The 12,389-nt window shown below is 41.3% G+C and overlaps 2 protein-coding genes across 3 annotated transcripts in view; both read right to left on the bottom strand.

Annotated features, from left to right (window-relative positions):
- PTPRN2 (protein tyrosine phosphatase receptor type N2) overlaps positions 1-12,389 on the bottom strand; it is a 1,212,473-nt gene that overhangs the window by 410,067 nt on the left and 790,017 nt on the right. The gene's annotated exons all lie outside the window — the stretch shown is intronic.
- On the bottom strand, positions 4,865-9,975 carry LOC142488860 (uncharacterized). Its single transcript, XM_075589196.1, has 4 exons — positions 9,876-9,975; positions 6,017-6,094; positions 4,919-5,653; positions 4,865-4,872 (listed from the first exon to the last, which is right to left on the bottom strand). The coding sequence occupies exons 1-4, from the start codon at positions 9,973-9,975 to the stop codon at positions 4,865-4,867; spliced, it is 921 nt and encodes a 306-aa protein (XP_075445311.1).

Here is a 12,389-nt window from a genome sequence, read left to right as displayed (position 1 = left end):
TGGTATGTATATTTGCTGACATCTCTCATAAGATGTGGCTACCTCAATCTTCCTATAATTATTGGAACTAAAAACCCAACATATTGGTTTAAACACAAATGTTACATATATGTACTTTCTGTATCATGTATATGCATTTAGCTACTCTTGAGCTTTCATGTGCATTGTATTACAAAATGATTACTCATTTCATCACATTTTATGTATGTTTCCTTATAATTTCCATTAATGTAATATAGAGGTGGTTGGAGAAAAGGGGATAACTGTACTTATTTGTTTACTTACGGGAGCACATTCATCACTAGCATAGACACACTTTTTAAGACAACTGTTTGTGTCTCTATCAATTGGTGTAGGATCCATGTATAACACCGACAAATGATAACACCAGCTTTATTATGGTAGCTTATATCATCATATTGACTATACTATGTATTTCTAAACGATTAATAAACACAGTAAACTATAGTTAGTTAGGTTAATGAAATATACACAGAAACGTACTTCATAACATGATGGTGATGTCATATTCAGAACATCATGCATTGGAGGGGACCATAACATCTGGCCAGTAACATTATTTGCTACAGTCCCAAACCATTTTATCTACATACCCATGTAACAAGAGATTTTAAAAATAAATGGCTACTTGGTTGTAAGTGTCCTTTACATTGGGAGAAGGAGTGGCTCACTGAGTAAAGACACACACTGGCACTGATAGTTTGAAGCAGGGGAGTCTGGTTCAATTCCCGGTGTGGGCTCCTTGTGACCTTGGCCAAGTCACTTTATCTCCCTGTGCCTCATGCGGCAAAAAAACATTTGTACGTTCCACGGGCCAGGGACCTCAGGCTGAAACATGTGTCTGTAAATCGCTGCGTACAACTAGCAGCCCTATACATGAACATGCTCATATTATTATTATTATTGTTACATAGTTTCGACAGTCATACGTTCCATTACATATTAGAATACACAAATGTGTTAGCAGAGTGGGAATGGTTGTTATATATAAAACACACCATGTCATAAAATGTTAGTAGTCATTAAAGAACACTCAATAAAAATTCATGAGGCACTCTTTTGCAACATCATTATGTTAATTAAGTGCTTATGCAATATAGGCATAAGGGTATCACATTTTTAATTGTTTGTTAATAAGCGCTGCAAGCAATATAAAATTAGTTCCATATGTAGTATAGTAGTCGGTGGCTCCTCCTCACAATCATCTCATATAAAGGTAGACTCTTCTGAAATCATACATTGATCCGATTGTATCTTCCCCGACATCTCTGAAATACAGCAAACACATGATGGTCAAAGATGGCACCTTACTAGATATGCATCCGTGACAACGCGTTACGCAGCTCTATATGATTGTGTAGATACACACGTCAGTCACTTATATGTTAGAAGTAAAACTGTTCATCAGTATGTAATGTTTCTTTAAATTTGAAGCAGGCATAACTATGTATAAGAAGTGAACGTTGCCTGTATACTGAAAGATGTGCGCGCACATCTTTGTGTGCGCACGCACTTCACGCTTGGCTCCACTAACTGTTAGCGCATGCGCAAAACAAAGCGTACGTTGTGCGTTCAATACATGTTGAAAATACCAGTAAACATAACATCTTTATTTCAAATACAATGAAGACGAAACTACATTCGTTCTAAACGAGTACATCTGTATTCTTTTTAAACAGACGTGTTTGAACAGAAAGCACGGCCGATAACACAATGCGCAAATGCAATACGTGTGACGTCATGTTAAGCCAGCGTGAAACGCACGCTAACACTCCTCCCACTCAATTAACATTCGGCTAACGCCCAGGGTACGCCTACAAACACTGAGCCGCACGCATCACACACTGCAGTTACCGTTACTATAACAAAACATGACAGCCAATAGGCTTTGAGGCGCGCACGTCGCTTGGGGGCGGGACTTACATCACTAATCCTTTTTAAGGACGCCTTGGCCCATGACAAGGGTCCCACGTCATACGTGGTGGACCCGGTTTTCAATGTTGTAGATGTTGCATGATAACAAAACAGGTATGTGTTAGAGTAATGGTAAAATGTTGCTAATATGTTTAAAGGGATAGGAAAGTACGTATATTTATTCCGTCAGCAATGTGTACTACTCTTTCAGGTCCTACTATATTGTATTAGGAAACAATTTGTTTGTGATCGCTACATGTTATGCAGTCTGCAATGTTACGCTGTATCCACGCATTGAAAGTGAAAATGGTGGTTACAAAAAAAAAAAAAATTTAAACGCAGAGTCAACGCATAACGATTGTTATATTTACCATTCTTCTAGAATTAACTCTTCGCCTGGCTGCAACTGGTCGCTCCAGAAATGCAAGCCATTTTCATCCACGCTTAACCCAACCGCTGAATCCAGTATGGCACATATCTCCTCCAGGATGCGCTCATAGGAATCGCCACTGCTTTCTTCAAATAATTGGTCGGGAGGTAGGTTCATTTCTTCCGGTTCCCATTCCAATGCAATTTCAGCTGAAAGGCTTGGTACATAATCATAGTACTTTTGTTCTTGTACAATGTGGGTTTCAGGAATGGAGGCTGCAGATATTGCAGCACGTATCGATTCAAACGGATCAGTAGTAGCGGATACATTGCTATTGCCATTAGGAATAAATATGCCTTTCACGACAATATAAGTGCCGTCTTTCAGGAGAAATTGTTTTTCCGGGGCAATCTTCCAGAAACCATAGGTGTGTTGTAGCTTATCCTGGTCACGTTCAAAAAAGTCATTACTTGATAAAGTGAATCTTATTGAGGAATTAAAATTCCGTGCATGCTTACGGTCTTGGTAATAAGGATATTTTGCTCGAATGAAATCATCGATTTGGCGTGTGCTTGCTTTCTGTCCGCGACTGTTCAAGATGGCTTCACAGATCATGTACTTATACCCTAAAAGGGGATTAATATTGTTAACGAATTCATCAGCCATGTCTGAGTAGCACAAAAGCTGTGTGCAGGTCTGTGTTATTTGCTCATCAAAATGAATGTGCTGAATGGCTAACAAACTCCTGTTTTTCCTTGTCAAGGTCAACAAAAGTAACTACTTTGACTCCTTATTTCAAACGCCAATTGGATTTGTTTGTCTAATTGGGTTAACAGTTGTGGTTCGTGATATGGGACTGTGGGAGAAACATTTCTCCTTCTTTTATCTCGTTTGTGAAAAACATCCCTAGACTGTGAATGCGTTCACATAGTGTTTTTTTGAAAACTAACAAAGACCAGTGTGTGAAAATATTTCTTAGCCAGGCATATCAGTAAAAACACACCTGCAAAAAGAAATGTTTTTTCCCCGCTTACATTTCTGTGTGTATGTGAAAGTCTGGTTAACTCCCTGTCTGCATGAGTTTAAATACGTGTGTATATATATATATATATATATATATATATATATATATATATATATAAATATATCTCTTATAAAAATATATATATATTTATATATAATATTTTTTTTTTTTTTATATTGCAGGAGTACACACAACATTGATGGCATTAAGTATACCTTGTATGAAACCTATTTAAATGGTGAGAAACATGATTGAATTAAGTAATAAACATTTGTTTAAGCACAATACTGTTAGAGTCTCATACTTAGGATATTTCTCAAACATTAGGCCTGTATTATTAAAATAGTGTTTTCACAAGGAAGCATGAAGTGTATTAGTTTGTGTATACCAGTTTATATAGTACTATATATATATATATATATATATATATATATATATATATATATATATATATATATATATATATATATACACACATATATATATATACACATATATACATATACACATATATATATACACATATATACATATACACATATATACATATATATATATATACATATATATATATACACATATATACATATATATATACACATATATACATATATATATACACATATATACATATATATATACACATATATACATATATATATACACATATACATATATATATATACACACACTCACACTCACACTCACTCAGTGTGTGTGTGTGTGTGTGTGTGTGTGTATATATATTATTATACATTCTGAGATGTTATAGAAACGAACACACAACTGATTAAAGGACAAAATTACAATGGCCAAGCAAGGCAAAGGTAAGTAATAATTTACACATAATCCTGCTGTACACGTACAAGAAAGATGTTTGCACTTACTTAGGTGTTTTAATAATTGCATGTGACTAATATGCATATGCAATTCTTACATCAATTAACACACCCAAATGCAATGTTTTGCTGCAAAGTCAATGGCAGCTTCTCTAAACTTAGCAACTGGCTCCTGGTGGACCATTACTGAACAGACGATTACAACATAAATATTTATAACACAATTAATTATGAGTGTTAACATTTCCAAAACTTCACGTGTACAAGAACATAGTTGAAAGTTTGGAAACAACACAGTCTTCAGCATACATACAATAGTAATTAGATAATCTGAAGTCAACAAAACAAGGCCAAAGACATATTTTCTGAATTATAACATTTATTTTTTTTGTTCCTTTTGCGAGCGAGTAACAGGCCTGCTTGTTGTCTCTTGAATTTTCCTTTTTCTTTTGCCACCAACTTTAGGCACAACAGAGCCACTTTGAGTGGCCTCTGGCACTTCACGGGCAGGGCTTGTGGCCAGTGACTGTTCACCTACGGGGCTTGTGGCCAGTGACTCACCTACAGGGCTTGTGGCCAGTGACTCACCTACAGGGCTTTTGGGCAGTGATTCACCTACAGGGCTTTTGGGCAGCGATTCACCTACAGGGCTTTTGGGCAGCGATTCACCTACAGGGCTTTTGGGCAGCGACTCACCTACAGGGCTTTTGGGCAGCGATTCACCTACAGGGCTTTTGGGCAGCGACTCACCTACAGGGCTTTTGGGCAGCGATTCACCTACAGGGCTTTTGGGCAGCGACTCACCTACAGGGCTTTTGGGTAGTGACTGTTCACGGACAGGGCTTGTGCCCAGTGACACATGTGAGCAAGTTGGTAGACACTGCACAAGTGATGGTTGGTCTGTTTCATGTGTGTCTTGTTTTGTTTTTGTCGCCTCCTTTGTAGGTGTCTGCTGCTGAATTTGTACAGATGGCAGCGGTAGGATGTCATCAGGAACCTGCACAGCAATGTCTGCTACTTGACCGGTAACATTTGGGCCTGGTGAATGAATATCAGATGAATGTGGTGAAAACTGACCTGCATGAACAGATCCTGGCTGGGAGGTGTTGAATTGTGGTACATTAGTCATTCTCCAGTAATTAGCTTGTGTTTGCTGAACAACTAATGCTTCGAATGAGGTGTTGATTTTTTGCAACTGTTTAGGCACTTCAATGAAGACTCTGTGGAGATGTGCCAATTGTGATACTGTTTCTTCCTGCAGTCCAATCATCCTTTCCAGCACTGTCATCATGTCTGAATGGCGACGATTTTCTGCGTCCACTATTTTTCCCTCTGAAGCTACAATTGCATCGTATGTGGAAGTTGATGGACGATTTGGCGGTACAACAGTTTCTATTGGCACCTCTTCATGGTCACATGATTGTATTTCAGTCTCTTCTGTGGCGTCATCCTCATCATACTCATCATCCTCATCACCATGATGTTCTAAAAAGAAATGTACACATTATTAAATGGCATGTTAATGTATGCTGTGTTACTATGTAATTGTACTGTGTCCTAAGTAACACCTAACATGTTAGCATACGTTTTATAACCTCATTAAAAACTACCTTGACTTACGAATAATGTTTGGACTCAGTATGAAATATGAATGAATGAAAAGTTGCTCTAAACTCAGAAGTCCTACATGATAATTAACATCACTAACACAATACATGTTGCCTTACACTTAATTTTCACTGACACTAAGTAATCCTATTTAAAGAAGATGTGCAAAACAAATAATGCACATGACAACATAACATATAGAAGAGCACATATTATATGGCCAGCAAATGATACACTCACCTTCTAGTAGTGTTGAGCTGGCTGACCCAGGTGAAGACACTTGTTCCATCTCAGGTGACACATGTCCTCCAGGGGCAACTATATATAACAATAACATAAGTTTTACATTTACATGTGTAAATATTGAACAAACACTTATTGTATGTTCTGTATTTATGATTAACTAACAACATCAGTTCCTTAACCGAAAATGTGTGTGAAAGTGAACATAAATAGTTGTAATAACACTGTACATGCCTGTGTACTTAGAATTTTTGAGTTCCCTAACATACAACATACTATGTTTCTGCAGTAATGCGTGAGGATAAATAGATTAAATGAGTACATAAAAATCATATGTTGTGTAGTGATATCAGTATCATAATGTACATAACTATCATGAGATGACCATTCACAATGGTTATCATGAAGGTGGTCATATTGCAAAAAGTGTTGTTTTTGGTAGAGGATATGTGTGGTACATTAATCGAAGATGTGGCACACCTGAATGTGGCTGTGACTCAACAAGACAACACATGCAGTGTGTGATAATGTGTCTTTCATAGTAGTTCAACTATAGATATGAGTGAACTAATGTGTGACGTACGCTTTGATAAGTAATGAGTTGTTGGGGCATTTAGTAGCTAGAGTTAAGCTTTCAAATGAGTGTGATTAACTTCAGTTGTGCTATTCAGGTTGTAAGAAAGGTATTCCCTTCCCCAAAAAGCCTAATCAGCCACACCTTTCAATGACTTGAAACAGGTGCAAATGGTGTGAACTAAGTTGACCGTGAAATGAGGCTGTAATTAGTGTGTGTGCTGAACCCCACCCCCTCTGTTGAAGTGTATGCTGTGATGAGATATTAATTGCAGCTGCTTTAACACAATGGTAGATGAGCTAAGTAGTCATCTGCAGTGTTTAAGTTATGAAAACAATGACATAACATATGATACGTGTGCCTCATTATGCTGTCTGTATATGACATAAAGCAAAAATGGACCTTTTCATAAGCAACTATAGATGTGTTAGTGCCAGTGATGTTTGTAGGCCGTTACATGCAATTTCTTTGATGCATGCTTAAAATAGGCAGTAATGTCATGTTTGTCGGAGTAAAATCAATAAAATACACAATAATATGATACATATTTCTGTTCTGTACCTGTAGCTACTAATAATTTCTCATGAACATGTGTTACACGTGTACTACCCTGTTGTTCCCCATCTTCGCCCACCATCAATTGCTTCCACTGCAGCTATGCATTTTGGGAATTCACATGTAAATGAGCACGCAATGGCACGTGCTATATTAGTTACTGCTTTTAGTAGGACTACTACATATATGTCTATTTTGAGATATATATATACAGAATCAGACATATACATATATAGATGCAGGTATGCTTATATTGTGAAGACAGTATAAAAAGCAGTGTAAATATGCAAAATAACTGTAAGCAACGACACGCCTAGTACAGTAATATTTATCACCTGCTGGAAATTGTGACGGATAAATTCCAATGTCACGGTCACCAGCCAAGCCTTCCACGACGACGGTAAGTAATTTTGGCCGAAGCAGCTCCTCCAATGGAGTCAATATGAGACGTTGTGGTGTGGGCCCACCTCCAGTGCCAGTAGCATGCACGCGTTGGTCTTGTATTTTCTTTTTCAATTTGGACCTAATATCATCAAATCTTTTCCGACAATGATACTTGTCCCTGACACTATTCCCACAGGCATTGACACCAATGACTATTGTGTCCCACATTTCTTTTTTGCTTGCTGCACTTGTCCGCCCTTGAAAAACATATAAAAGATATGAGGTAAATGAATAATAATATAAGCACCAGTTTCCTACACTGCTAGCTGTTCCAAGAGATATCAAACATGCTGTTTTATGTGTAATATGTGCAGCACATGAGCATTCACTACTAAACCTATACATGTAAGCAAGGTTGCATTCATATTGTATGCAGTTCTGGCAAATTGACCGGCTGTGTTTATTTGTCCTTGTAAGGCATGATAAAAAGCTGTGTTTCCACACTAATGAACATAGAAAGATATTGTGTACCCATATTTGCATATGAACAAAACTCAGATGACCTAGGATCACATGTATTTGAATAATAAATGTAAAGTTACACTTACCTACTAAATGTCCATAGAGACTGTCATAGTGCTCCAGAATGCCAGTGACAAGAGCCCTATTTTCCTGGTCATTGAAGCGAGGATTACGTGGCTTCTCCACACGTTTTTTCCGAGCAGGTTTAGGGTCAGAGCTTGGCTGGTGCTGACTGGACTCTCCTTCTTCCAATGGAAGAGCCTCCAAAAGCTGGCCACCAGCAAGCACGCCACCACCATCCACCCCATCAGCAACTGCGCCACCAGCAGCACTCCCAGCACCAGCACTCCCACTCCTAGCACCAGCACTCACACTCCTAGCACCAGCACTCACACTCCTAGCACCAGCACTCACACTCCTAGCACCAGCACTCCCACTCCCAGCAACAGCACTCCCACTCCCAGCAACAGCACTCCCACTCCCAGCAACAGCACTCCCACTCCCAGCAACAGCACTCCCACTCCCAGCAACAGCACTCCCACTCCCAGCAACAGCACTCCCACTCCCAGCAACAGCACTCCCACTCCCAGCAACACCACTCGGTGCACCAGCAACATCACTCCCCTGAACAGTACGTTCACTCCGACGCGTACTCCCACGAGTAGCACTCCCACTCCCACCAGCATCACTCTTCCCACGCTTTGCGGGCATACTTCCAGCACTCACAAAAAACAGACAAGAAATGTACAGGCAATCACACGACCCACTTCCACATATAAAACAAGACAAAGATGTAAACAAAACAACAAAGGACAAAGCTCACCCAATACACAACAAGTCTCTCAGTCAATATGCAAATGTTCAATCGTCCAGCTCTGTGCGTCTCTCTCTCTCTCTCACTCCCAACAACACAGAGAATGATTAGCAGTACACGTTGCCTTTAAATATGGCGCGCAATCAAAAACATGCTTGTTTCGCCTGATTCAGCAAGATTTGTGATTGTGCAACCTAACAGCACCCCGCCACGCACGCCGATACACCTGTGTGTGATCGGCTCATCATCGTGAGAGTGGGCGGATTTGTTTTCTGGTTGATTTTGAATGTATTCGGCACTTACTGCATACGGAGAGGGAAAAACGCCAATAACATGACTAATCGATAAGCTTGCCGATTTCACATAATCGTCGCTTACTGCATGAGGCCCTATATCTTGTATTTTAAAGCAAACTAACCCCATTAACCCCTGAAGCACCACATTAATGAAAATGGTGGGGAACATTAAGTATTTTAATCAGTCTCCCAAACTGATGCAGGACCAGAAAAACATGGTTTTTTTTCAAGCCAAATACATGTTCTAGGGATTAAAACTATAAAAATATGGCATTCAATAATACTAGTGGTTAACATGGCATAAATGTGAAGCTGTTGTCTCCAGTGTAATAAGAGAACTTGGCGGATTCCCTACGCTCTACAGCCAGTATGCTTAATTCTGGTGCTTTATTCTGAGCCAAAAAGGCTTTTAATTACTAAAGAGCAAATCTTCTAAGAAGGATCTTTTCTGGCTTAATTTTGCACTTCAAATGAAGGGTTGAATCAATAATAAGTTACATTGTGCATGAAAACATTACCAATGCTTTGGTCTCCCTGTGGGTTTTTTAAATAGACACTTTGTACAAATACATACTTTATTTTATAGGTTTTCATTTTATTGCTTTGAGCATCATGTTTAGTTGTTCATTAAAATCCTATGCATGGGAAATATTTTTCAAACTAATGAGACACCATCTGTCAAGGAAGCAGGGCTCACGCAACACCTCTTACCTGCCTCAGAGGTCGTTGCTGCCGCCCCTCCCTCCCCGCTGGCGTGTCCTCGGCGGGGGACTCGGAGATCTCGCCTGATACCGGTTCTTGCGTCCGCCATCTTGTCGGGGCGCGCGCAGGAGGATCTTACATAGCGCGCGCCTCAGGCAGTAATTTATTCACTCCACCGGTCTTCTAGCCACGCCCCCCTTGTACAGCTGCATCCCTGCTCCTGCTTTCACACTCCATAGCTGATCACAGGCAAAGATCACAGCCTGCACCAGTCACAAGGCGCTCCACGGCACCCCCCCGCTGTGCTTCCTTCCTTGATTGGTCCCTCCACGTATATTACCTCTCTTCTCCCTGGGAATCATTGCTCTGCATAGCTTCTGCTAGTTGGGCTAGTATTTGTGTGTGCTCTTGTTCTTAGTGTTCTTCAGGTTTGACCCGGCATGGCTTTCTGCTCTTCCTCTGGCTCTGGACCCCGGCTTACTCCTCACGACGCAGTCTCTCTCTGCCCTTTGATCTCGGCTCACTCCTCTACCTCCCGGACCTCTGGCATCCTCGACCCTGTAAGGAATCCACGCCTCAGTTTGCTGTTTGCCTTGCCTTGCAGACCTGTGCAGCCCCTGAACACTGCTCCTGATCTTTGCTGCAGCTCCACCCTGTGTTCACTCATTAAAGCAGTGCTGCCACACGCCCCTTCTGCTATTGTTTCACTGACCTTTAAAGACACGTTTCCCACAATCCTTCTCTGCCGAGCATAACCCTTCCTGGTTTTCACAAGTGTTCTGCCACAAGCCCTATGGCTTGGCTCTGTTGTGTTCTAATCTCTCTAGTTCTATTCCCTAGTTCACGCAGAGTTCTGTTCCTGTCTCCTGTGCTGAAGCAGAGTACTCTCCTTGTTGACTTCAGCTCCCTGTTTCCTGAGACCGGCTGCTAGTGTCACGCAGCGGTCTGTTCCTGTCTCCTGTGCTGAAGTGAAGGTTTCCCCAGTGTTGTCTTCAGCTCCCTGGTTCCTGGGGCCTGCTGCTCATTCTCTATTGCAGAGGTCGTGTCCTGGTTCCTGTGCTGGAGCGGAGGATTCTCCAGCCCGCTCAGGACTCTTGCGCTGAAGCACTGATCTACCACTGCTGCCAGGCGGTGTGCCCACTCCGGTCTACCTATCACTTCCTGAGACCAGTACCATGGGCCATGGTTGCCGCACGCGCAGAGTCCACTCCCGCGCTCCTAAGCTGAAGCGGGGAACTCCTAACTACCTGTTGCGAACTCCTGCTTGAACAACGTTTACCCTGATGTCTCCAGTCCTGACCCTGGCTTGTCCACTGATGATGCTGCCTTTCACAGTCCTGACCCTGCTACGTACGACTACGAACTGCGCAATCCGGATCAGCCTTCGCGGTCTAAGGTCGGTGCTTTTACAACCCCACCTCAGTCACGCGGTCCGACCCAGGTTTGTGCCGATAACAACCATGACAGACCCCCGGCTACGGCAATCACCACGATTCTTCTACCTCCGGACACGACAAGTACCTTTGGTTCTCTTACTAAAGACTCCTGGCCTGGCAACTAATTACCACACTCTGGACACGCCCCTCTGTTGCGGGTGCGTGGTATTATACTTTCCACCTCAGTCTTGGGACGGGTCTGGTCTGCGGGCAGCACTACCGTGACACCATCACAACCGATGTAATAATGTAGTTTGGGGGTGTATATTTTACAGGTAGAATACATGAAATTCACATAATCCCTTTTTAAACATCCATTAATTCAGTGTAATACATTGTGAGAGACAGCTCAATATACCTTTCACCGCTTTCTTTTCATTATTATCTATGTAATTAATATATTCACAATTTCTGTCTCAGTTACAGTTCATTCGATTTCCCATGTTTGGCACAATAAATTAGGTGAGAAATAGACAGAAAACAAAACAAATAGAATCGATTGGGTTTGGTTAATAAAGATATCTTCCTAACAAGGATGTCCCAAAAATAATAATGGAATATACTGTACTTGAGTGATGCTTGGGGAGATGAATGGAATTATTGAGATACGATGTAGAACAAAGAATTTAGGGCTTTATTCAGAAAGCCTTGATAAGGCCCTTATCGAGCACTTATCGACCAAAATGGCTACTCGTATTCAGATAGCCTCGATAACGGCCTGTATCGACGCAAAATTTTATCACCATCCGAAATTCGCCAACTGAGCGGCGGTCAGCCGCTTATCGCCATTTTCAGAGGGTTGATAAACTCATGCGATTCAGAGACCCGCGAGTCGGCTGTCGCGGCCTATCGCAGCCCATCGCAGCCCTAAAAGGCTTCTTCTCCCCAAATCCAATTCACCACAAAACTTTTGATAAATTGGTGGGGAGATGCCTCGATGAGCTGCGATGTGTCGGACTTAGAAAAAATCAGGCACCTTTCCTGCCTCGGATTGATGCTGGGGGTCTCCGGAGCTGATAGCCATTAATAGCAACTCCGGACCCCCCCGGCATGCATCCGAGGCAGGAAACATGCATGTACAGCAACT

The sequence above is a fragment of the Ascaphus truei genome, chromosome 2 (genome assembly GCF_040206685.1).
Source record: "Ascaphus truei isolate aAscTru1 chromosome 2, aAscTru1.hap1, whole genome shotgun sequence".
Lineage (NCBI taxonomy): Eukaryota > Metazoa > Chordata > Amphibia > Anura > Ascaphidae > Ascaphus > Ascaphus truei.
This window is presented reverse-complemented; position numbering and strand designations above follow the sequence as displayed.

Coding starts and splice junctions, on each gene's coding strand:
- LOC142488860 (XM_075589196.1), bottom strand. CDS start 9,975: ATGGCGGACGCAAGAACCGGTATCAGGCGAGATCTCCGAGTCCCCCGC. Junction 6,095..9,875: donor AGCAACGACCTCTGAGGCAG/GTAAGAGGTGTT, acceptor TGTTATATATAG/TTGCCCCTGGAGGACATGTG. Junction 5,654..6,016: donor CAGCTCAACACTACTAGAAG/GTGAGTGTATCA, acceptor ATTTCTTTTTAG/AACATCATGGTGATGAGGAT.